The sequence below is a fragment of the Mixophyes fleayi genome, chromosome 7 (assembly GCF_038048845.1).
Source record: "Mixophyes fleayi isolate aMixFle1 chromosome 7, aMixFle1.hap1, whole genome shotgun sequence".
Lineage (NCBI taxonomy): Eukaryota > Metazoa > Chordata > Amphibia > Anura > Limnodynastidae > Mixophyes > Mixophyes fleayi.
This window is the reverse complement of record NC_134408.1, coordinates 22,145,052-22,171,365: the sequence shown is the minus strand read 5'-3', so window position 1 is coordinate 22,171,365 and position 26,314 is coordinate 22,145,052. Positions and strand designations below refer to the sequence as shown.

Sequence of the window (26,314 nt, the reverse complement as noted above, 5' to 3'; positions counted from 1 at the left end):
GTACCTTACTGTACTGCAGACCGGTAATTTGCTCAGGGAAAGCCGTATTATTAGTGGGGTGCATATACTCGCTGATGATGATGGTTGGTAACACCAGCCAACTGGTTGTGATTCACTGTTCGCGAATGCTCTCCTGACTCTAATTAGCGCTTTCTTATTGCTCGGCCATCTAATATCCTTTTGTGCGTGTTTAATCCACAGTTGTTCTTTTAAATCGGGCGCATATGGTAATCTTGCCAACCTCAGGGTAGCTGCAGCTTTGCATATACTCACAATTCCGTCCTTTTTCACAAGCGCACTGTACCCCTGTAGGTTTGAGCCATCTCTGCATCAGCATCTTTATTATGCAACTTTCCCGTCACCCAAAGTATTTGGGTATAATTTGGTATACCTCTTACTACACTGGTAAACAGCTGCTCCCATACTTACCACTTAATTTCCTATGCGATACATTCAGTAATTAAGAGAACATTAATATAAATGAATTCAGTGTAGGTTGCTGTAAAAGTAAAATAAGTAGGAAGGCTGACGGTAGGATGTAGAGACCCTGGTGAGATATATATTATGATGTCTGCCTTGTTTAGTTGTTTCCCTATTCTCAGTGCACTTCTAGACTTTGTTTAGGATCTGAACTTCCTCTTCTGGTGACCAGTAATTCTGTGTGGTTTTGCAATAATACACTGAACTCGCCAGCTTTTGCTTTGGATCTACATGGTCTAATCTGTGGTGTGTGCTGCTGAGTTCTTATCCTAAAGTCTCCACCAGTTTTGTAACCTTCAGTATATTTAAACTAAATGAATTCTTCTGATAAATCCCCCTGGTTACTTTGTAAGTACCTGTCACAGTCTAAACTGATTTCAGATTTCTTGCTGGTTGATGTAGGCCTGTAATGGGCAAATGGCGACCCTAGGGCCACACATGCAGATCTTGCAGTGTATCCGGTTTGGCATCTGAGGTACATGGTCACCTCCAGACTCCGCCTCATCATACCAGATGTCCAGAACTGCGGGACAACCAGAAATTTTTTGGGGCGATAGCTGAGGTTGCTACACTTACCTGTAACTTATTAAGTAGGTGAAGGAGGGGGGCTAGGTTTTAGAAGAATTAGCTTTTTGTGACTACTATCTGTGCAATGTGGACATTAATGAGCACATTGTCCAGAAATCTCTGTGTGCGGCATTGCTTTAGTCTGTTTACACACACCCTTGGGGGTAAATGTATCCTAGTGCGGGTTGTACAAGTTTAAAGCAGCGCTGCCTTGTAAAGGGAAACTTCCCTTTACAAGGCAGCGCCGCTTTAAATTTAAGCTGTCATCTCGCGACTTGTACAACCCGCACTATGATACATTTACCCCTTAGTCTTGACACATTGGTCACTTGATTTCTAACATATCTGTTCCATTCCTGCATATTTTTTTTTTTACTATACAAGGATGCAGCATGCATCTAGAATGATTGCAGTGCGCCCATACAGCCAGTGTGCATTATGCCTCACCAACATGGCTATCCTACCTGCTGCTGTTCACCTGCAAGCCTTGTATCTTGTGATAACCCTGCAATCCAGTGACTGCATACAAGGTTAGCCATGGCGAGCATCTCTGTTGTTATGGAAACAACTTTGCTTTTTTTTTTTTTTTTATGCGTGAATGGAAGAATCATGGCTGCTTCCGGTCAGAAAACAGTTGCTCTCTCAAAGCCACTAGAATTGAGGCAAGTGTTAAAAGTATATAGTATGGTATTTCTTAAAATCATTACATCTTAATACCTCTTATTTGTCCTTTAAGACTGCAACCTGAGATGGATATTTAAGCTTGTGGTGGTTCACATGGCAGAGCAGCCCCTTACAATTCCAGATAATAGGTCATATACATGGTTATTAACAGACCTCATTACATTACAATCTTGCACTTGATAGTTCCAATATTTTGTGATTCGGTGACTTGATCAAAACATATCCACGGTCACATATCCGTTCCTCCAGCATCCTCCAAATTTTCATTGATGTTTTTTTAAGTGTTTGGCTAAGGGCATGGAAGCTCTTTTGTTCTCCTACATCATCTCCTGCTCTTCTGTTATGTCCCCAGAACCAGCCTGTAGCCAATCAGATCATCAGAATGTTCACAGTATTTCAGGAGTTGCGTGTGCTGGTTTTATGGGAGACTGTGACAGGGGCAGCGACATGATATGAGGAGGGGAACGAAGGCAGCAGGAAGCCACAGACTGAGAGTTGTATTGTGGAAGGAGCAGTGTCCTCAACAGCACAGAGTAGTAATGTCATACTGTTCATACAACCAACTTGTTTTTATTCTCACTTTTATGTGTGATAATCTTCTGTCACAGATGATGTTCTAGGTGGGGCTGGGGGTCAGAGCGGTGTTAACATTAAATGAAGGAAAGCTGATGGGGTTAACCTCCTTTTTCAGCTATCATGAATTTATTATCTTTTGGAAGACCATTGGTTACTTATTCTCTAAACTGTATTCAAATATGTTCCTTTTTGTAAATTCTTGTTGCAAGGTGACATAGTACAAATTCCTGCTGCAGCTGTACATTGGTGACCCCCTACGCTTGACCAGGATTCATTAAAAATGGTATTGCTGTTAAAGCAGCAATTCTACACAGAATATGTCTTGTCTTTTCTTCTTTACATAGCAAGACAAGTACATTTCAAGCATGCATCTGATTTGTTTGGTTTTTAGCTGTCCTGCAAATCCTTGTCATATCTTTTCTCTCTTTTTTTGTTTTTTCAAAAATATCTCTAGAGGACACATTATGGCTGCTCACACTCTCATCATGCAGAGGGGGGAGAAGAAGGGAGAGGGTTTTACATTACACAGAGCCAGGGGAGGATCTAGATAATTGGTGTACCGGGGGGGGGGGGGGGGGGGGGGGGATTTAGGCCCCGCCCTTTTTCTGCCTTCTGAGGCTGCCGGCGGCTGCACACTATGTGCAGGTCCGTTCTGCAGTGACAGTGTGCTGCCCGAATGATCTGATTGTGTTTAAAACACAATCAGAGCAGCCGGGCAGCACACTGTCACTGCAGAACGGACCTGCACATAATGGGCAGCCGTCGGCAGCGATTGCCCCGATTTCCCCCCCCCCCCCCCCCCTGGATCCGCCACTGCACAGAGCTCACAGGGGCGTTCTAAAGCCTCTTGCTCACTACATAATGTGACTGTGGTTGCTATGGTTGTAAATGACACTGTGCAGGATTCTAAATTGTTAATAGCAGCCTGAAAAAACAAACTAAGGACAATTGGTAAATAACAATTCTCCTTATAGCTGCTTTAACCTAAGATCCCCTTTTTAAAGCCTTACACAGTAACATGCAGACATAGCAAGTGTATTTCCCCTTGATTATTAGCATTCCCATACCTATTTCCCTTTCAGAATAAAAGAAACAAACATTATTTATGTTAGATTTGTTTTGAATGTATATAGAACCATAAGTGTTTTTTTGTTTTTTAAAGTAATTTAACCACCTCTCCCAAACTGGAATAACCGCAGAGTTCCCCATGTACAGGATCACTGCACTTTCTACTATACCTAACCCTGCCTCCACTAGTAATGGACATTTCTCCAGGACCCAACACCTTGGAGAACTCTGAATACACTGCTCAATAATTGTTATTTATTTCTAATGCATATAAATCACTAACGCTGACTGGATGGCAGAGCACTTCACTTCTTCTTCCATTTTCCCTTGGACACAACACAGAACTGCTCTGATTACAGTTGTATCTACTGCACCAAGCATAGCAGCTTTTCAGCTCATGCCTCTGGGATGTCACTGGTTTTTAGTGCTTTAATAGGCTTGGTTTTGCTCGTTTGCAGCAAGTAGCAGTTATGTTGACATGCCCGTTTACATGCATTTAAGCACTTGTAAACCACGTGCAATTGACACCTTAGATAACTAGCTATTTGTAATTCCCTTTTGTTAACTTTTCCCAAAACTAGAACATAAAGAGCCCATTTGTTATTCACTTGCTTGTCTGCTAATGTAGAAGGATTTAATATACAAAACATTCTAAGGGGCAGGTTAGTTGGACTATCTGATGTCGAAACTGGCACTCGGTAAAGCCCAAATAATCATTTCAGCCTCAACAAAGTGTGATCTGTGCATGAAACAACATTTACACAACAAACCAGAGTTCTAGGAACTTGCAGCTCACAGAGTGACCTATGATTATAAACATGGCTGTCACCGTGGGGGGAGTTGTGTTGTGTGGGGAGGAGAAGAGGTGTGAGTTATGGCCCTGCCACCAACCATATTGCCAAAAATTGGCAGCATAGCAGGACCTTACCGTAACTTTTCTGTAATAATGGTTAAAAATAAGTAACAATGTCAATGTGTTTCTTTTCACAATAGGCTTGACATAAGTCTTACAACAGTTCTCCACGTTAAATAGTATGTGCTTTGACATTGGTGGGGGTCATTCCCTTGGATCACCTCCACCAAAGTCCTATAAAATGGGAGGGGAATTTGGGCACAATACCAATCCATATTTTGGAGTGGGGGCTAGAGGTATTTTGGGCTGGCTGTTGAGCCACCCCTGGCTGAAACAATACAAATGTCTTGGAGTTTTAGAAAACAATCAGGGTTTGGTAAAGCTGCTCTCTGTGTGTTCTACTGAACGTCAGATAGCCATGTGTTCTGCTTCTTGGGAAATCCAAGCATATGGTCTCCGCTTGTGTCATGGAAACTGCTTTTGTTTGTTACTGCTGTTTCCATGTCGGCTCTTTCCAAGACTGTTTAATAGAAACAAGCTGTGGGATTGTGTAGGACTGCAGGAGTATTTACACTGTAATAAAACCCGCTAGTGATTTCTCCAGCTAAATCCTTTTCTTCTGCTCTGTCCTCTGCACCAGTCTCTCATAAGCCGCTATTCGAGAGATTGCAAGCTCTTCAGGGCAAGTGTTAGATGCTCTCCACTTCTCTTATCTCGCTTCCAGTCCACTATAGTACAGAGACACACATCATCCCTGTTCATGCCTCTAGGAGGGAAAATCTAATTTCTGGAGCAGGAGGGAGACAACAGTTTGATGTACAATATTGTAAACGCAAAGAAGGCCTTGTATTTTAACTTAATCAGGATTAAAATGATTCTTTGTGTGTGTGTGTGACCGACTGACCCCCTTCTTCTGTGTGTGTGTGTGTGTGTGACCGACTGACCCCCTTCTTCTGTGTGTGTGTGTGTGTGTGACCGACTGACCCCCTTCTTCTGTGTGTGTGTGACCGACTGACCCCCTTCTTCTGTGTGTGTGTGTGTGTGACCGACTGACCCCCTTCTTCTGTGTGTGTGACCGACTCCCTTCTTCTGTGTGTGTGTGTGTGTGTGACCGACTGACCCCCTTCTTCTGTGTGTGTGTGTGTGACCGACTGACCCCCTTCTTCTGTGTGTGTGTGTGTGTGACCGACTGACCCCCTTCTTCTGTGTGTGTGTGTGTGTGTGTGTGTGTGTGTGTGTGTGTGTGACCGACTGACCCCCTTCTTCTGTGTGTGTGTGTGTGTGTGACCGACTGACCCCCTTCTTCTGTGTGTGTGTGTGTGACCGACTGACCCCCTTCTTCTGTGTGTGTGTGTGTGACCGACTGACCCCCTTCTTCTGTGTGTGTGTGTGTGTGTGTGTGTGTGTGACCGACTGACCCCCTTCTTCTGTGTGTGTGTGTGTGTGTGTGACCGACTGACCCCCTTCTTCTGTGTGTGTGTGACCGACTGACCCCCTTCTTCTGTGTGTGTGTGTGTGTGTGTGACCGACTGACCCCCTTCTTCTGTGTGTGTGTGACCGACTGACCCCCTTCTTCTGTGTGTGTGTGTGACCGACTGACCCCCTTCTTCTGTGTGTGTGACCGACTGACCCCCTTCTTCTGTGTGTGTGTGACCGACTGACCCCCTTCTTCTGTGTGTGTGTGTGTGTGTGTGACCGACTGACCCCCTTCTTCTGTGTGTGTGTGTGTGTGTGTGTGACCGACTGACCCCCTTCTTCTGTGTGTGTGTGTGTGTGTGTGTGTGTGACCGACTGACCCCCTTCTTCTGTGTGTGTGTGTGTGTGTGTGACCGACTGACCCCCTTCTTCTGTGTGTGTGTGTGTGTGTGTGTGACCGACTGACCCCCTTCTTCTGTGTGTGTGTGTGTGTGTGTGACCGACTGACCCCCTTCTTCTGTGTGTGTGTGTGTGTGTGTGACCGACTGACCCCCTTCTTCTGTGTGTGTGTGTGTGTGTGTGTGACCGACTGACCCCCTTCTTCTGTGTGTGTGTGTGTGTGTGTGTGACCGACTGACCCCCTTCTTCTGTGTGTGTGTGTGACCGACTGACCCCCTTCTTCTGTGTGTGTGTGTGTGACCGACTGACCCCCTTCTTCTGTGTGTGTGTGTGACCGACTGACCCCCTTCTTCTGTGTGTGTGTGTGACCGACTCCCTTCTTCTGTGTGTGTGTGTGTGTGTGACCGACTGACCCCCTTCTTCTGTGTGTGTGTGTGTGTGACCGACTGACCCCCTTCTTCTGTGTGTGTGTGTGTGTGTGACCGACTGACCCCCTTCTTCTGTGTGTGTGTGTGTGTGTGTGACCGACTGACCCCCTTCTTCTGTGTGTGTGTGACCGACTGACCCCCTTCTTCTGTGTGTGTGTGTGTGTGACCGACTGACCCCCTTCTTCTGTGTGTGTGTGTGTGTGACCGACTGACCCCCTTCTTCTGTGTGTGTGTGTGTGTGACCGACTGACCCCCTTCTTCTGTGTGTGTGTGTGACCGACTGACCCCCTTCTTCTGTGTGTGTGTGTGACCGACTGACCCCCTTCTTCTGTGTGTGTGTGTGACCGACTGACCCCCTTCTTCTGTGTGTGTGTGTGACCGACTGACCCCCTTCTTCTGTGTGTGTGTGTGACCGACTGACCCCCTTCTTCTGTGTGTGTGTGACCGACTGACCCCCTTCTTCTGTGTGTGTGTGACCGACTGACCCCCTTCTTCTGTGTGTGTGTGAGTGTGTGTGTGACCGACTGACCCCCTTCTTCTGTGTGTGTGTGTGTGTGACCGACTGACCCCCTTCTTCTGTGTGTGTGTGTGTGACCGACTGACCCCCTTCTTCTGTGTGTGTGTGTGTGACCGACTGACCCCCTTCTTCTGTGTGTGTGTGTGTGACCGACTGACCCCCTTCTTCTGTGTGTGTGTGTGACCGACTGACCCCCTTCTTCTGTGTGTGTGTGTGTGTGTGACCGACTGACCCCCTTCTTCTGTGTGTGTGTGTGTGTGTGACCGACTGACCCCCTTCTTCTGTGTGTGTGTGTGTGTGTGACCGACTGACCCCCTTCTTCTGTGTGTGTGTGTGACCGACTGACCCCCTTCTTCTGTGTGTGTGTGTGTGACCGACTGACCCCCTTCTTCTGTGTGTGTGTGTGTGTGTGACCGACTGACCCCCTTCTTCTGTGTCTGTGTGTGTGTGTGACCGACTCCCTTCTTCTGTGTGTGTGTGTGACCGACTGACCCCCCCCCCCTTCTTCTGTGTGTGTGTGTGTGTGACCGACTGACCCCCTTCTTCTGTGTGTGTGACCGACCGACCCCCCCCCCCCCACCCCCCTTCTTCTGGATAACACAAACCCAGCATCATGTGAGGACCAAGCTTTGTTTAGTTTCTGTAAATCCACAAACATATTGTTCATAGGGCCAACACTAGAGTAAAACGGCTCAAATCACAAGACTATCCTCAATCACTCATCGGTCCATCAGGAATACAATATCCTATACTGGGTTGGGTAATGTTCACCTAGCTTACAGGGCTCTAGACCGCAGTCTTCTAAACCTCTCCCTGGGCTGGAGAATGCTAATGGTCACCGTTTTCTCTTCTATCTTTGCAGAGGACCCTCCATGCAGCCCACAGATGTTGGTCTAGATTATGACCTCGAGTAAGAATCCACGATTCAATCATTTTTCAGCAGGTGCCACGAACATACCACCAGAAAACACCAACGGGGTACCAGCTTTTCCTCCCCCCAATATTACTTCCTTTTTGTATGGTGCAACTTCCACTCTTGGTATACTGTCATATAATGGTTTATTAAAGGACAACAATCGCCAAATAGGAAATAGTTTAGAAGATACACAGAACAAGGCATTTTCACAAGTGGAATGGTTTAAAAAGAATGTGTAGAAAAAAATTCTCTCACCCCCCCCTACGCTTCACCTACCTTTCCTGTCTTGTCTCACAGGACCGAGTATCACCATCTGGCCCAGCCCATTGTGGTACTGGCCATGTGTCATGTGACCTGCAGGTGCTTAACCATTTCTGCAGTCCTTGTTGGTCCTCAATTGCGACTGATGCCTGATATATTCTGCCCGGCACATATCGAGGTTCCCACCTACTCCCCTGATACTAGCAGTACACCTAGGTGTGAGCAGGAAAATATAAGGGTACACTGTGCAATGTGTAACGTCACAAGTGGAGATCAGGACTGACTTTATTGCATGTGACACCCCTATGTGCTTGAAGTTGTTTTTTTTTGTTTTTTTTTTAACATTGGGCAAAGCGTGTAGGAACGCGCTTTTCCCACAGAAGAACCAGTAGAAGGTGCAAAATGTACACTGTTTAAAGTATAGCATGAGACCTAAAGACCAGTTCCAGGTGCAAAAATATTGTTTTTTTATTTTGTGGAGTGGAAATGGTGGTAGTGACCTCCGTACAGTTAGGAATGTTCCTACATATGTGCCCCCCAACCTTTATCTCATTTCAATAGTCTTGTTTTTGTGCTGCTCTGCAAAACTAGTTGCCCCAGTGTGCCTACTCCATACTATCCAAGAAACACTGTGCCAAGCTCATTCCATCTGCCAGTGCGTAGTCCTGTGTTACAGCAAACGCTGCCATCCTGCTCCATAACATCTAAACGCACTACAAAGCGGATGGTAGACTGTGCCAAGGACTTTTTGTAGTTTTAAATGAGGGCCATTGTTTGCACTCTCATTTCTCCCATATTCTCTGTCTCTCTCTCTCTCTTTCCATCTCTCCCAATCCCACTCTCTTCTTTCTCTCTTCTTCCTTCGCTCTCTTCTTCTTCCCTCTCTGTGATTCTCAGGTTACAGATAAATGACTTATGCCTTTCCTCTTTTCCACAGACCAGAATGGAAACCACATTTGGGCCGGCATTCTCCGCTGTGACCACTATTACTAAAGGTAATGCAGAGAATAACAGAGTCAAGATTTTATATATATATATATATATATATATATATATATATATATATATATATATATATTATATTGTGAGCACTGGCTGTCATTATGAAAGTAACCCTGTCTGTCTCACAGCTGATGGTACAAACACATTTAAACAGCATCGCAGGACCCCCTCCACATCCAGCACTTTAACATTTACAACCCGTGATGATGATGACATTATGGTGAGTAAGAACTTCGGACCCGAGTCACCGTCAGGTAATTTAGGTCTGTTGGACAACTCCTTTCTATATGGATTGCAATAAAGTTCTGGTGACATTGCATGTGTCATAGGTTAAGAGTTGGAGGTGGGAATACACTGACAGCAGGAACTACATTGTTCCATTGTTAATGTATTTTTCAGGTTTATAAAGCATCACCCCAGATTCCTACCCAGGTCATTTTATTAGTAAAGCGTTCTAGTGTATTTCTGTTTCTACATAACAACCAGTAGAATGTTGCTCCACGTTAACATTCCATATTGTGCTGCAAAGTCTGCGGAGATAGTCATTCAGTGACATTTTTATACTAGGGAATGAGTTTGGGGGTGTACAGTAGATGTCATTTGGTCCCGAATGAGCCGACCTCTCGAGCCAACCTCTCTATCCATTTGTCCCACAGCAAGTGATGCTGATGGGGGAATTTAGATGTAGCTGCTATAACACTCAAATACGGAGGGCATGGCCTTGACTATATATAACATAATCAATTCAATAGTGCCTCCATTAAAATATTACATAGATAGTAAACAGACACAGGTCCATCAAGTTTACCCTTATTTCAATTCTAATTGTGTTGATCCAGAAAAAAAGGTAGAACAAATGTCAGTGTGACAAACAAATTCCTTCCTGATCCCAAAATTGTCCTCTTCTAATTATAGCTGCAGATACCAGTCATTGTAAGAAAGTAATAGTCCTGACCATACTTGGTGTCACCTGGAGTCTATGGCTATATAGAAGTCATATCTATCATTCTGCTAGAAGCACTCCCACAATCCATTGCAGTAGTCATTGTTGCCCATTGTTACTGTCTGCAGAATTTTTATAGGAGAACTGCTTAGCTGGTGTGACTGTCAGAGAAGGGAAAAACTGAGAGAAGTTATAAAAAAGGATGAACCGAACTATCTGCAAATGTCCAATCACAGAAAGCTTTAATAATGAGGCCTCCCGTACACTGCATAAACTGACAGCAGTGTCTGAGGGTAAAGCAGGTTGACCACAAATGGGTTAAAAAATGCTGGCACCATCCCAGTGGGAATATCATTGCCAATATATGTTCCCCTTTCAAACCCCCCCCCCCCCCCTCCAACTCTCAATATATCCCCCCCTCCCTAGCCTCCTCACATCTCCAGCAGGAAGCAGCCGAGCTAACTGAATTCAATAGGAGGAAGTGTCTGCATATACACTCTCACAGAGCTGCCAGGGCTTAGACTGGGGAGTGAAGCGGCCACCGAACCACACTCTACAGGGTGCTGTAAGCTTCAGCTGCGCTGGGTGTCTTTGTGGCAGTGTGAGGACAGCAGATATCTTGGCAAATGCAGCCACCACCTTGAGTTCAGGTCGGGAACTGGAGGAATAACTGCACTTAGAGGCACAATCCACATTATAGTGACCAAGATGTAAGGAAGGTGATCCTCGTAGAGCAGGCTGAGGATGGACTGAGAGACACTGATGTATAATGGAGTTCTATAGGACACAGTCCTTTCCAGTTACCACCATGGTTCATGGACATTGACCTCAATCAGTTCTCGCTTGTCTGCACGGATTTGGCACAGGTGGTTTCATTTCGGCCTCTTTGGATTTCTTCTTTTCTAGCCTCAAATTACCAGCTCCCGGCGCTCAGACTCTGCCATATCCGTACGCTCCCTGCATTCAGAGTCCAGCATGCCTCTGCGCTCCACCTTCTCACTCCATGAAGAAGAAGAAGAGCCGGTAAGGGGAAAATCTTAACCGTGTCACAAGAGCTGTGTAAGTAGTCAGGTGCCGACTTGTACTTCATGTTCGTTTCAGCTCTGGGATGTTTGGTTGGATCTGTCCGAGAACTCTCGCGTAGCAAACATTCCATTTATTCCATTCATTCTCTGAGTCCATGGGCCAGACACTATAGCACGCTAGCAATATCATGCACATTGATGTGCCTTAATGAATCCCTAAACAGACAATATCAATTATATGCGTAAAACATTCTGGAGCTTGTCAGATTGGAAGATAATTGAGATTAATCTTTGACCATACCAAGGCTCTTTTCCTGATGCCCATCTAGCTTCCTGTTGGTAGACACGCTGAAAGACATTACTGGGAACTAAGACACTACTCAGGAAATATACATACAATGCCATTTATCTTGACTCCTCTCAGGGAATGTCGGCTTGTTAGTTATAGATTTGTGCAAAGTCTTTAAAAAGCCTTGCATTTTATCATTGGTGTCTATTTAAGGGAAAGTAATTGTTCACATACACGTTATATCACATTTCACAATGTTATTTGTATATGAAACACTAAAACATGAGTACGAGTGTTATATAGTCAGTGTGTAGTTTTACAAGCTGTCTCCGTTCAGGCAAACAAGATGATTGCAGCAGCCTTGTGGAACATATTGTTGCTGATGAATATTACAATTGGAACAATTTTACATATAAATGTTGCATGTGAATGGAGTTTAGGATGTGTTGATGAGGTGATTATTACTCACCGTGGGTCAGCGTTCCCATGAAGCACTGAGAGTAACATGGTGAATGTGTGTGTCATTAGCGTGTGACCGCAGGAACTGTCATCCGTTCTAGGTCAGCAGGGGCAATGTACTGCTGATGTCATCATGTTGTTCACGTGTATCTTCTGTCTTCCTGCAGGACCCTCTAGTGTTTGCAGAGCAGCCCTCGGTGAAGCTGTGCTGTCAGCTGTGCTGTAGTGTATTTAAAGACCCCGTTATCACCACATGTGGGGTAAGTAGCGGTCACATACATGCTCTCTCTGCACACGTGACAGAATTTAGTGAAATCATACCTCAAAACAGCACCCCTAAAATACTTCGGCATCACCCAAGGAGAGATCACCTGGGTGTCTTTAGGAGCACCCCCACCAACTTCAGCCCATAGATGGCGTGTAGCACAGAGGTAACACAATGGCAGCCAAAGGGTTGGCACAAGCAAAGAACAGAGTTATTCTCCAGGGAACGTCTGTGAATGTATTATGAGAGTGGCCAAATAAAAAGGAGATGTAACAGAAACCAATATGTCGCCTATAATCCTGTACAGTCCTCTGATTCTGTCTCAGGAAAATGTCCTGACCACAAATCACAGTATAACAAGGAATATAACTGGGTTCCTAGATGTTATGGGTCTCATGTCTGGAGTCAGGTTTGACTGTGACACCTATCCAATCAGTGCTTCATCCACACTCCCCAATTACAGGAGCCTCCAGGTGTCTGATTGGTTGGTACAGTACTACTTCTCTGTAGTGAACCAGTTTTATAATGACTAACGCATTTTTTTAGATGACTTGGCCTCTGGAAGCATCAGTGCAGTGAGAGCTGATGATGTTTGGCACCCTGCCGAGCCTTTTGGCTGGGTATTGCCACCTTCACTGTTTACATCTGCTTTACATGGCTGATTGGCTCTTCGCGAACCATCGCCCCCTTTTCACATCTAGGGGTAAATGTATCAATCTGAGAGTTTTCCAGCGGGTTTGAAAAGCCAATCAGATTCTAGCTATCATTTATTTAGTACATTCTACAAAATGGCAGCTAGAATCTGATTGGTTGCTATAGGCAACATCTCCACTTTTCAAACTCTCAGCTTGATATATTTACCCCCTAGTGGAAATAGGAATTATGATTAAGTTTAACTGCTAGATCGGTATTTTCCTATGGGTCATTAGACAAATGAGTATGGAGGTAAGTCTCTGCCTGCAGACTAGACAACAAATAACTCTCAGAGCTATTAAACAGTGTAGTAAAGACCGTACATACTTGTATGTATTTTTAGAACATTACAGAATAGGTGTAAATTGTGCTGGTGACCTTGGCCCATGTTGAGATCTTTGGTTAAATTCTCCACTCACACCCCGACCCAGCCCTTGAAAATTAGAGAGTAGTGCTGGGCCAATTTGACCCTCTGGGCCCTTTTAAACCATCAAAAAAATAATTAATACTGAAAACCAAGCACAAAAAGTAGATGTTATCTATAAATTCGCCCAACAATAATTTGCTTTGGCTGAAAATTTATCCGTGTATCTCTACACACAAGAACAGAAGCCAGGATTGCCGCACAATCTCCTTCCACAAAGCGTTAAGTGTTTTGACACCTGAAGTGCGACTCCTCTCGGAGAGGAAGGAGTAGATTGTCACCGTACACGAGAGTGAGGTCAGTCACCCTCCCCCGGAAACCCACAGCCAGTGCTGGCCGAGCCATGGAAAGTCCTGCAGCAGGAAGCATTCAGGATCTTGCCCAGTGTTGCTTAAGAGCCGGCAGCCAGCAGCTGTGCTCTCCAGGAAGGGGCAGGGAGCCTGCGTTATCTCAAGGCTTCTGGCCAGAGACCAGAGTGAAAGTGCAGCTCTCTGTCACACTGGATTCAGACCAGTCAGAACCGGGAATTACAATCCTAACAGACTTAATGTGTCGACTATAAAGATTACAGACATTGCGTCAGACACTGGGATTTCACAACAAAGCCTTGGCTCAGTGTTCACAGAAGAGAGAACAGAAAAGAGGAACCCAAAGCGAAATATTTATAATTTTGACAGATACATTTTGAGAAACGGGTTTGACAGAACACTGCTATTTTTCTTTCTTCTATTTTTTTATTGAACCATGAAAATGTCAGGTTTACTGGACTGAATGCAGTACAACATGCATATTATACATAACAGTGCTTTATAAGAACCAGGGGTGCAGAGTTGTAACTAATCACAGTAGGACAAGGTCCCTTAATCACAAGTATTGTGGAGAAGATTGTATACATACGTTGGCTCACCTGGTACTCAGATTAGCTTAAAGCTAAGAGAAGAATGCATCCTATATCATACATAATAGCAAAAGAAAATATAACATCCCACTTGGGTTATAAAATATATCAGTTGGTCTGTTCCTTCATAGAGTGTGGATGGACAGGGCTAAAGCTTTTCCACATTAGCATTTTTTTTTGCTGCCTTTCAAGATTTTAGTTGGTAAAATGCCCAGTATTGTCCACGCCCGGGTTAAGGGTAGGTAGTTGGCTAAGATCGAGTCTCCAAACCAGTGGAAGAGGTTAGTCCTCCGTACTTTGCACTGTGGACAAGTCTGGTTGTCCTATTAGACCCCTCCTGTGAGGTGACAACCGAGCTATGTGGTGTATATATTTAGAAACCCTTCCAGACGTACTCCTCTCGAATAGTTTCTGTAGTCATTCAGTTCCTTCTGGTTTAGTAAAGGTGAAAGACAACTAGAGGTTTCACACACTTGTGTATGCGCAGTGGTGGTATGGGAATGTAAGTGAAGGATTTGATAGGTTTATAGTGAAAGCGGTAGGATAAGTGGCAGTATGGCTTGCCACCGTATACCAGTCCACTCTGATCACGGTGTACACGTATGTAGTATACATGTAAATGTAGGCTATGATGGGACAATGGAACCTGTACTGTGTAGAACTTCAGCTGATGGATGCATCATTCAGATGTAGGAGAACTATATTAAGGATAAGTAGAAGGTGCCTTAATGCAGACTCTGGATGGTGCTGTTGGTGTTGCATGTGATAAAGGAAACAATATGGCAGCCCCCATGAATATACAGTGGGTCCCCTACCTGCAGGAACACTACAGTGTGCTAAGGATGTGTTTCTGGTTTAATAGAAAATAAATAGGCTTCTAAAACTAAATGGATTATTCTTCCCCTCCCTCCCCCCAAAAAATGATATGCACAAGAGTGGACTGTAATAGTAACCACTGGTAACACAGTCTAGGTAATACACAGAAGCTTAGTGACCAGCCGTACAGTACAATATGTTTATGGAGTATATTTACATTGGACACCGTTGCTGACTCTCCTCTCTTCTCCGCAGCACACGTTTTGCAGGCGCTGTGCCTTGACGTCTGGTAGGTGGCACTTTATATTCTACTTTTATTTAATTCATTGGACTCTACAGAGGTTCTGGCGCTCTGGGTGTGTGAGAAAATCCAAATGGGTTGGCTACATATTAATTGCTTGTATTTCCATTAGAGAGATTCCCCCCCCCCTTCCGTCCCTCTTTCATGCCACATTAGGTCTTTTTTGGGGGGGTTTTCTGTGGTCTGATACACAGCTCTGTATAGAACAATCACTGGAATCGCTGGTGTTGGTATTTGATTAGCTCCAATTGCCTCAGTTTATGTGTTTTATAGTGCTTTTATCTTTGTGTTCTTCTAGATATGTATAAGAAGGTGTTTTCATTATGTGAATACATAATAATAACTATTGAGGGTCAGTCTTTAGTAGGACTTGCGCCACTTTGAAAGGAAAATCTTGCGTACTTGTGTGACCCAAAGTCTGCTAAGTCCATACAACCCACCCAAGCTTTAGGCTTCAAATGAGGTGAAATTGTTACAGAACCAATTCCAGTCTATACTGATTGGGAGTCTGAATTATGGGAAACGAAGCATTGTGAGTTAGATGGGAAAAGGAGGGGACTGTCCTGGGAAAATCGGGACACATGGGAGCTATATTGCCTGGCCATATGACATTTTGGGAGGTGTGGGCACATATCAGAGACAGGAAGACTAGGCAGATACATTTAATGTTGTTCTGCCTTTTGGACAATTTGTTTTAACTTTCATGTTAGAATATTAGAGAACAATACTTTACACTATTTTATGTGTGGTGCATAGTGTCAATACAGACAATAGATACTCTGAATTAAAGTAGTAATTGCCATGGTGATTCTGTCGTACTTGGTCTGTTGTTACCTTCAAAAGAAGGAAAGAAATGTGTTATTATATATTAAAATAACATCTCGGAGTGCCCAAGTTAACACGTCTGTCCTTCTTTTGTACGTAATTGTATGCTCTTATGTGTATGGGTGCACCTCTCAGTGTGTATGTGTGTGTGTGTATGTATATATATATATATATATATATATATAATTTTTTTTTATTAATTATACTGACAGATTTAGGGGGTGATTTACCTGGTGCAGTTGAACCAACCCCGTAGCTTTCCTGACTATGAAGATATGTCTGGAACAGGTTTTCCTGCAATTATGGTGACCTCACTCACTGCAAAAAGCAGATTGTTCTGATAATTGACCACGGTTGACTTTAGCTGCTTCTTACTACCGTCTGTTTTCATTCTTATTGTTTTTCAACCTTTGCCCTTTAGAAAATGTAGTTTTATGTATTTGTTATAGTTGTGTTTTTACATATAATAATTCTTATGAACTTTTTATCTACTTGATGTTATGTTTCATTTCACTGGAAGTCCTCTGTTTTGTTTTATTTTTATTTTGTCTTATTTTCTTGTGCCAGAAAAGTGCCCAGTGGATAATGCCAAACTGACAGTGGTGGTGAACAACATCGCTGTTGCAGAACAGATAGGAGAACTTTTCATTCATTGTAAATACGGATGCCGCCCCTGCGCCAATGGAAAGCCGACAACCTATGAAGTGGATCCACATGGCTGCCCCTTCACCATTAAACTAAGTGCCAGAAAGTGAGTATCACAAGTGTGAGCAGGCTGATTCATCAACACTTGGTAACTATCAAACCACCTGATGATGCCAGTCTGGTGTGCTCCTAACGTTCTATGTAAGGAGCCAGCGCTCATTGCACACACAGATAGAATGGGTCTAATCCTATAGAGCAAAGGTGTCCAAGTTCATCCCTCAGGGGCTACCAACAGTTCATGTGTTCAGGATTTCTTTAATCATGCCCAGGTGAGTTAATCTATTTGGCTGGTTCAGTAATCATCCCACCTGTTTCCACAGACAGAAATACTGAAAACATGACCTGTTGGTAGTATAAGATAAGTTTGTATTGTGCATAATAAATTCTTATTGTGCTAGCCCAGTCCAGCTGTCTGTTCATGAGTAAGTAAGCTTTACCAAACATTCACATCGCTTCATTTCAAATTGTTCTACAGTGGGGATCGCACCATGAATGAACACACTCAGACATAAGGATCACAGCATGTAGGCCTTTGCACTCTACTCACATTAGTGTAGACGCTGGACGGACAGAAACTAGAACTAGCTGCGTCCATGTTCCGTCTGGCATTAACGATTGTTGACACTTGGTGGATCTGTGCACAGTGAGACTGATTCATCTTCGAACGCAAGTTGCTTTTTGAAAACGAGCACGGAACTTGAGCGTAAGCACACATGTATTCAAATCCAAGTGAATCTCAAGATATGTTTCCATTTAAATCTGGGATAAGTACGCCCTGCCCTGTGTTTGTCAAGTGTTAACAGACCGAACAAACTGCAGAATACACACATACATATGTTCAATATCAAGTTCAATCAGAACGCATGCTGAAAAAAACAAACGCATTTTACTATAATCGCTAAATTAGTATTATGAGTTTATGTTGATAGATCAGATAAACCAACTAATGATATAAATGGTGCTCACTCTTTTGGGAGTGTCTCTATGCGTAGTTTTGGAGTGTCTGAAACCGATTCACTTGCATGACTCTAGTCTTCCGTCCTTCTCATCTTTTCCTCCCCTCCATCTTGTCACAGGGACCATGAAGGCAGCTGTGATTATCGGCCGGTACGTTGTCCTAATAATCCCAACTGTCCCCCGCTACTGAAGATGAACCTGGAAGCCCACCTCAAGGAGTGTGAACACATAAAGTGCCCTCATTCAAAATATGGGTAGGTAGCCCAGCAATCCGTTTACTCCTATGTGGCAGAGCTAGTCTCTTGTATGCTGCATGACATTAAAATCGCCCGCCCATTCTTGCACTCACTTTCAACTGCGGCTTTGTTAAAAATGAATGTTGAATTATTTTCTCCATCTGAAAAGGGGATCTTAGGTGGAGCAGAAGGGTGAAATGATAAAGCACAGCATGTCAGTTATGCTTTCTGTGATTTCACTGAAAAAGTCTCTGTGTGTGATCCCGCAAATCTGCAGTCTTTACAAAGTGGTTACCTAAGACTTCAGGCTAGTCATGCAGCGTTCAGAATAAACATGATTTATATCCATAATGCCCAGACTTGGACATATATTAATGTCCACGTCTGGGTGGACATTATACCTGAATGATACCTGAGAGATAGACCTTGGATATTGAACGGGTGACTGCAGGGCGCGTTTATAAATCTGGTCAGCAGATATCTGCCTGAGTGATCCGGATGAGCGATGTAACCACGTGAGTCATGATTGGTCTGAGGCAGGCTTTACCCGTCACATTTACAACATAGCTTGTTATCATTTCAGTTACAAACACAAATATTCTTTAAATAATTGTCACACTAGATCTGCCCCTTTAGCATTATTTAATGTCTAAATAATCAAGAGCCACCAAAGGCTTCTTAGAAAGATTCACAGACAACTGCAGCTTAAATAATTAAAAATCTCCGTTTCCTGCATCACTAAAGTTTAAATTTGGTACACCAATTGGAGCGGGAGATGGGAGATAGGATCTTTGTTTAGTTTGGTCATAAAATAATATTAAAACTTGTAATTTAATTAAGGCTGGGGTCCAAAGTGATAGTAGGCAGGAATTTGAAGTGATGGTTTTTCCTGTGTATATACAATCTTGTTCTAGACAATACATCAGCAAATTGCACAAGCATCTGCCTGGATGAACATCATAGCTTGGAATGGGGAATGGAATTTACACTGCCTTAAGCTGAAATATGCTCTTTAGAACAAAGTACTGTGACTTCTGGTTTATAGAATGATGAGTGTGACCAAGAAACAGGAAACGTGTGATGGAAAAGCTGAAGGTTCACAAGATTCCGAAGCTAATTTAAGAACGGACTGATGAATATCACCTGTTCTTTAGTTGTCCATAGAGATTAAAATGATGAAAATATTGCTTAGGCTTGCTGTTACATGATGCCTATATATCTTGCCGAGCCTGCTCAGCACTTTGTACTTAGAGATGGTGATCACGGTCATAACATCCCTTCTCCCCTGTGACACCCAGGTGCACATTCATAGGGAACCAGGACACGTATGAAACGCATCTAGAGACGTGCAAGTTCGAGGGTCTGAAGGAGTTCCTCCAGCAGACGGATGACCGCTTCCATGAAATGCAGGTGGCCATGACGCAGAAGGACCAGGAGATCGCTTTCCTCCGCTCCATGTTGGGGAAGCTCTCTGAGAAGATTGACCAGCTGGAGAAGAACCTGGAGCTGAAGTTTGGTAGGAGAAGGCTTTATGGTCTACAAAGCGCAGGAAAACGTGCATGTGTCCTTACACGCAGAAAACCAACGTTTCTCTTTCGTACAAGCCTCATTCCAGTCACTGGCATGGTTGTTGCTTTACTGACCGCTAAATGTGGACATATGGTAGAGATAGATAATGTAATGGTCTGTAGCAGTCAATAGATGTGAGACGCCAAACTGGACAGCTATATCTGTTCTTCGCTGTCCAGGGATAAACCCACGGACAGACGCACAGATAGAAGTCTTCTGCCGGTGGGATTTATGGCAAGCCAAAAACTTTTGCGTGGTCAGCATTTACCGTTTTCATTGTCATATTCTGACACACTTCATATCTCAACTACCCTAAGACTGAGCAGTTCTTTGGAGGAGCCAAATGGTCTCTCATTTAACCTATGTATAGAATCATGAAGATAAACCTGCCTCCCTGAAACCCTAAATCTAGAAATCATGGGAAACATTGACTGTGTTTCCCGTCTTATATATACACAAATTGTTTTTTTTTTTTTAATGTTTGTTAGGCATTCCTCTGTAGGATACTTCCCGAGTAATGTCAGCTGTGTTTGGTCATTGATGACATAAGAATGGAGAGAAGGATCTGACAAGCGCCGTAGGTGTCTCTAGCCTTTGTTTCAGTTCCCACTAAGCTCTGCATCAATCGATAGTTTTCGGTGCTTTGGATTTTGGTGCAGTACGTTGTATTAATGTCTGTGGACTGAGAAGAGGTCTGAGATCTGTGACTTATAGTCAGACTTGTCAGTTTTGGAACAACAATGCATTTTCTGCCCTAGTAATCTCACCCTCTGAGCCTAGTTGCTTTCAAATCCACACATCCTCTGAGGCCATTTAGCACTGTTGCTTTTAGTAACCAGATCACGTCCTGTCCATTTTATCCTGGATCTCTCGCTATGCAGACTTTTTAATTTCCCCCGTCTCTCCCGAATTCTTTTTTCTAGACGTCCTGGATGAAAACCAGAGCAAGCTGAGCGAGGACTTGATGGAGTTCCGCAGGGATGCGTCAATGCTGAATGTGAGTCATTGTAGCTTGTGGCTCCCCCTCTGCTCCCCCCGCACTTTCATCTCTCACTGTCTTATCTCTCTTTTCCAGGATGAGCTCTCCCATATCAACGCTCGACTAAACATGGGAATACTGGGCTGTAAGTGTCAGAACTTAAAATGTAAATATTTTAGTAGTTGTTGATCTTCAGCCTTCACGGATTGTTTATTTCTTTCTTCTATTCCACAGCCTACGACCCCCAGCAGATATTCAAGTGCAAGGGTACCTTCGTGGGCCACCAGGGCCCCGTGTGGTGTCTGTGTGTCTATTCCATAGGAGATCTGCTGTTTAGCGGCTCTTCTGACAAAACCATAAAGGTTAGACGCCTCTCTCCTCAGAGCTTTCCAGCATTTACCATTTCAGTTGTCTTGATTCCCCCCTCCCCCCTTTCCTCTCCCCACTTACACTGGCTTTTTCTTCTAGGTATGGGACACCTGCACAACGTATAAGTGCCAAAAGACACTGGAGGGGCACGACGGCATCGTACTGGCCCTGTGTATTCAAGGGTGAGGCTTTAAAACATTCCCTGACCTTTGCGCTTTCTTTCATATGTACTATAAGCCTGATTGTTCCTGGTGCCTCTACATAAACTCAGCTGATGAGTTGGTTAAATCCATAATTCCCAAATTGTTGTTAACCATCACTATGTACTGACCAATGGTATAAATTAGGTCCACAAGTATATATGATATCTTATTTAAACTACTAGACACTATATAGTTGACGGGGGAGGCACTGAGACTATAGGAATCAATGATCCTTCGGTCATGGTGCAAGCAGCAGAGATCTCTCTTAAACATATCAATGTCACAGAACCACTAAGAGTTAACTTTTTTGTTCCCAAAATAAATACACAAAAGCTGACGGTTCTTGCGGGGCTACTGGTAAATTCTTTCGTAGCGAGAGGGGAATGTGCGCGCCTACACTAGTATCTTGTCAAACTGAATCCATGCATCACTTGGAATCTCAACCTCACAAGTAGATAGGTTAGAAGCAACTTTAATATATACGTATTTCCATGTGCCCAATGTGTACTTATACTGCATCTGCATCGTTTGCGGCCCTCTGAGTACTTACTACCCCTCTCCTCTTTCCCCTTCTGCAGAAGCAAGCTGTACAGTGGCTCCGCAGACTGCACTATAATTGTGAGTAGAGTTACAGAGACGCGGATGTGTGGATGGGTGATGGGGCTGTTGTCAGCGTGGGAGAGGAACAGAATGATCCCTGGCCAATAATAATGCAAGATTTTCTCTAACATGAGCCTCTTTGTTTAGGTCTGGGACATCCAGGCTCTTCTGAAGGTGAACACAATCCGAGCCCACGACAACCCAGTCTGCACCTTAGTATCGTCCCATAACATGCTCTTCAGTGGCTCCCTGAAAGCTATCAAGGTCCGTGTATTTATATTAATAATGTAGATGCACAATGCTAACAGTTACCCCTATATGGGTAGACTTGGATTGTTTAATGTCCCTGAAAGAACATTGTCATATGTAGTCACAATGGAACGGTCTACAACATGGCAGGTGTGATGGTATGCGTTGTACTCGAAGTTTAGGAAATAAGTGAGGGTGTTGGACGGCGGTTGGGGACACATCCTGATCTGTCTCTTCATCCATGCAGGTTTGGGACATAGTGGGTACGGATTTAAAGCTGAAGAAGGAGCTGACCGGTCTTAACCATTGGGTGCGGGCGCTCGTGGCCTCACAGAATTACTTGTACAGTGGCTCCTACCAGACCATCAAGGTAAGAGATGAGACCACATATGGTAGAGCAGGTACGATGACCATCAACGGGAAGCACAAGTTGACGTGACGTAGAAAGAATGTGTCATGCGTTGGATCAAAAACAAAAAAGTTAATTTGACCGTTGAAAATGTGCAGTTTCTTATTTCACAATTTTTTTTGTTTCCATCCAGATATGGGACATCAGGACCTTGGAATGTGTACATGTCCTGCAGACGTCTGGTGGGAGTGTGTACTCCATCGCCGTCACCAACCATCACATAGTGTGCGGAACGTATGAAAATCTCATCCATGTGAGTTGAAGTCTCCCAATAATCCCCAGTGCCCTCATTTCAGAGTGGTCGTCTGCTGACTACCAAAACTTTGATAATCTTCCACTTTCTAGAGCTTTTCTTTCATATCTCTTCAGTAGAACACCTGGGAGACAAAACGTTACACCCCAAAACGTTACCATAAATATTTATTGCGCCAAGCAGGGTTAGTGTTTTATGTTCAGAAATAACTTTGTAGGCTCACATTTGAGGGATCCCACCTTATAAATAAAACAACAAGGTTTTGAAAGAAATTTAAGGAAAATGTCTTGCACTGTTTGGACAAATTGGTGGAGACTCCCAAGTGCCTCCCTTTCTCACTGAATGGGGGCTCAGTGTAAAGTCCCCCAGTCCGGTTCAAGTACAAGCCCACAAATGATATCTACTAGGCCTGACTGTTCCGGCGGTTCCTGATGCTACCCGATGCTAAGAGAATGTTTTCTCAATGTTAAATATAGAGGGGAGGTACCGTGTACACTCCTGGTGACTTCATTTTTTTTTTTTAAGCACTAAGCTACAGAGACGATGTGCCTTTTGGTCAACTGGTTTAAAGTCCCAGGCAACTTGACCTCATGGCTACATACAGGGCTACTGATGATCCTGATGAACTTTGCTTCCTTATAAGGAATCGTGGGCGTGGGATCCCTTATGGTGAGAATATGTAGCACGTTTCCACTCTTCTGACCGTTTAGCTGATTTATCCAGGATGTCAAAGGTGTAGATGGATAAACCAAGATATGAAGGGGAGCAGAAATGTCACAGATAATATTCCACTAATTAAAGAAGGTAACTGTTGGTTACTGCGCATGCGCATCAGTGGAAATGTGCAGGATGCGCATGAAACAGACTTTGCGTCCGACTCTAAATGAGGCCCAAAATGTTTAGAAAATATGTCAGCCTATGGTATTTTCAGTGCATTATTCAAGAACAGAGTAAAGCTCCCAAAAGCGTTGGTTTGCACCACGTAAGATTAGGCATGTCTCTCTCTTTCACAAACAACATATTTGAGCCTAGGAAGATGCCCCCAGGTTGTGTATCCCAGTCACCTGTTATATGCTGCTATCCTGTTGGAAGACCGTTGATGTTTTAAGAATCCAGTGAAGAAGAGGGCCAGGTGTTCATTGAGGCATTCATATGAGTCTTCAGCCTTGTCTTTTAAGCTTGTAGCAGGGGTCATGTTTGGTCAGATCTCTACATCTATGGCTGATACGGATGGAGGAGCAGGGGCTAGTAAAATGCTCTATGAGAAGAGAACAGCCACATTCTCTGATTCATTCCGAATCAGATTTTCTCTATAATTAATCTATAATCACTAAGGATACAGCAAGAGAATTTGTATGGAATATATACCCAGGTTCTAAAAACAAGCCCCACATAATTCTGATTAGGGAGCTCTATTTTCTTTTTCTTTTTTTTTTCTTTTTTTTTTTTGTGCTCCAGATAGTGAACAGTCTGGTGAAGATAAAAATGAATTGTGAAAATGGAATTATATTTTTAGGACAAACCGGAGAGTCCGGTATGACGGACGTAAACCTGATGGCCTTCAGGATCAATACCAAAGTCGCAGACTTATTTTCTCTACCTCTCTAAGATCATTCTCAAGCACTAGATGCTAAGACTAAGTCCTGAGATTCTACTGGTATATGCATTTCCCCACTTGCCGATATTCTAAAAAGTGATCCAGAAAATATGAGGCGTGGGAGCATCGGTGGTCCTAGTAGCTCTATTCTGGTCTAGGAGGGCATGGTTAGTATATCTATGGGAGATGATGATACACCTACAGCTCAGACTGCCTCCTAGGCTTAGATCTTCTGAAGCCGTGATCTGTGTGTTGTCCAGATTACAAGATTCTAACATTCTAAGTCTGGATTCTCAAGATTTGGTAGACCGTAAACTCTCCGAGTATGAGCAGGAGGATCATACTTAGTGGTACATGAGAATAATAGCATGGCTTCTACTGCAGATCTCCAAAAACTTCATCAACCTATCACAGGTCTCAGTAGGTGGTCTTACCCACACAAGAACAGAGGCTTCATCTACTGGATATTATAGTTTACATGGAATGGTCTCGGCAGTTACAGAAATCCAAAAATCTGCTCATCTGTTTCTTCGTTTCCAACAGAGGATGGCCTCTGTTGTCAGCCTCCAAAATGACCATCGTAGATGACTGAAGGAGGCCATTCTTACATCTCGAACAAGATTCCCTCACCAGAACCAAGGAGGCATTTCCATATTAGGGACTGAGAGAACATGTGGCAATGGGCCAGATACGTCCCAATCATTTTTGTCTTTCAGTAGTGCTGCTGAAGGGACATGACGGAAAGAATGAGATTTATACCTTTTTTTATTAATACCTTTTCTACAGCACTCTAATTATTGTGATTTGTTTTATTTTATTATTACTTTGCTACAATAAATACAATCTGTGTTACTGCTCTTACCTGTTGTAGGTCTGGGATATAGAATCCAAGGAACAAGTCCGTACATTGACCGGACATGTGGGCACAGTGTATGCATTAGCCGTCATCTCCACGCCAGACCAAACCAAGGTTTTCAGTGCCTCTTACGACAGGTCCTTACGGGTACGTCGCTGCTTTTATCTTCCTACATTAGCTGCTAAACCATGCACAAGTGATGCATTTTTAACCAGCTTCACAGTACAACAAATGCTCTCTCGTTAGAACAAAGCGTACTCTGAATGCTGAGAGGAGAAGCATATATTAATTTTTGTTTTATGTGCTCGGATCACGTCGAGAGCTGAACTCGCCAGCATGTCTCTGTAATCTCAAAGCGCTGGTACATTTTATCATAATACACAGCTTCATTGTTCTGGGCTCCGCTCCAAGTACATCTGCAGCACAGGGCCGGCCGCGCTGCTATCGTAGATACATTTTCAATCATTTATTTACTCTTTTCTTAGTCAGAGAATTGTCTCTCACACATAGCGCTGATTCTGAGGACAGTTTAACAAGGGAATATTGATACGTCACTCCCAGTCCTATAGCAAACAGATCTTGCCAGAATGAAATACACTCGGTCTTGTCTGCTGCTGAGGTTTTTTTAATTCACTGAAGAAACAAAACAAATAAAAAAGAGCTAAGTTACTAACATTGCATTTAGGTGTAGATTTGCTGGCAGAAATCAGATGCTTTGCTTTCATGATCTAACTGGCTGTAGGCAATTAAAAGGTAATTGCTGATTGGGTTCTGCGTTTTAGTGCTAGTTTTGTCCTAGATGCAATGTTCGTAAATGAGACTAAGGGGGTAGATGTATCAAACCTTAAAAGGATAAGTCGAGGTGTTGCCCATTGCAACCAATCGGATTGTAGCTTTTATTTAACTAGCACATGCTGGAATATAATAGTCATATTCAAATCTCCATGTCAGAGTAGCACAGAGGTGCACCTTGTCCTGTGCTGAGGAGAGGAATGCTGAGCACAGTGTATAGTGTTAATGACTTGTCTACTCTTGTTCCCGTCAGGTCTGGAGTATGGATAATATGATTTGCACCCAGACATTGCTCAGACATCAGGGCAGTGTGACCGCACTGGCTGTGTCCCGGGGACGTCTCTTTTCGGGGGCGGTGGACAGTACAGTAAAGGTAAGTCCTGCTCTCTCTGGGTCTGTGTCCTCGAACGTTCTGCTAAGTATTTGCATACAAAG

General features: G+C 43.7%; 1 protein-coding gene across 5 annotated transcripts in view; it reads left to right on the top strand.

Annotated features, from left to right (window-relative positions):
- TRAF7 (TNF receptor associated factor 7) overlaps positions 1-26,314 on the top strand; it is a 36,675-nt gene that overhangs the window by 8,224 nt on the left and 2,137 nt on the right. For 3 of the 5 annotated variants that reach the window (XM_075179314.1, XM_075179315.1, XM_075179316.1), the window contains exons 2-20: positions 7,851-7,966; positions 9,103-9,160; positions 9,296-9,387; positions 11,017-11,133; positions 12,051-12,143; positions 15,235-15,268; positions 16,673-16,856; positions 17,887-18,021; positions 19,302-19,519; positions 20,496-20,569; positions 20,648-20,696; positions 20,786-20,913; positions 21,020-21,102; positions 21,702-21,741; positions 21,871-21,987; positions 22,220-22,342; positions 22,515-22,634; positions 25,103-25,234; positions 26,133-26,252. In XM_075179314.1, coding sequence (XP_075035415.1) covers positions 7,889-7,966; positions 9,103-9,160; positions 9,296-9,387; positions 11,017-11,133; positions 12,051-12,143; positions 15,235-15,268; positions 16,673-16,856; positions 17,887-18,021; positions 19,302-19,519; positions 20,496-20,569; positions 20,648-20,696; positions 20,786-20,913; positions 21,020-21,102; positions 21,702-21,741; positions 21,871-21,987; positions 22,220-22,342; positions 22,515-22,634; positions 25,103-25,234; positions 26,133-26,252 — 1,995 coding nt within the window. In that variant the 5' untranslated portion in view covers positions 7,851-7,888. The remainder of the gene's footprint in view (positions 1-7,850; positions 7,967-9,102; positions 9,161-9,295; positions 9,388-11,016; positions 11,134-12,050; positions 12,144-15,234; positions 15,269-16,672; positions 16,857-17,886; positions 18,022-19,301; positions 19,520-20,495; positions 20,570-20,647; positions 20,697-20,785; positions 20,914-21,019; positions 21,103-21,701; positions 21,742-21,870; positions 21,988-22,219; positions 22,343-22,514; positions 22,635-25,102; positions 25,235-26,132; positions 26,253-26,314) is intronic. The other 2 variants (XM_075179317.1, XM_075179318.1) reach the window with 1 other exon arrangement.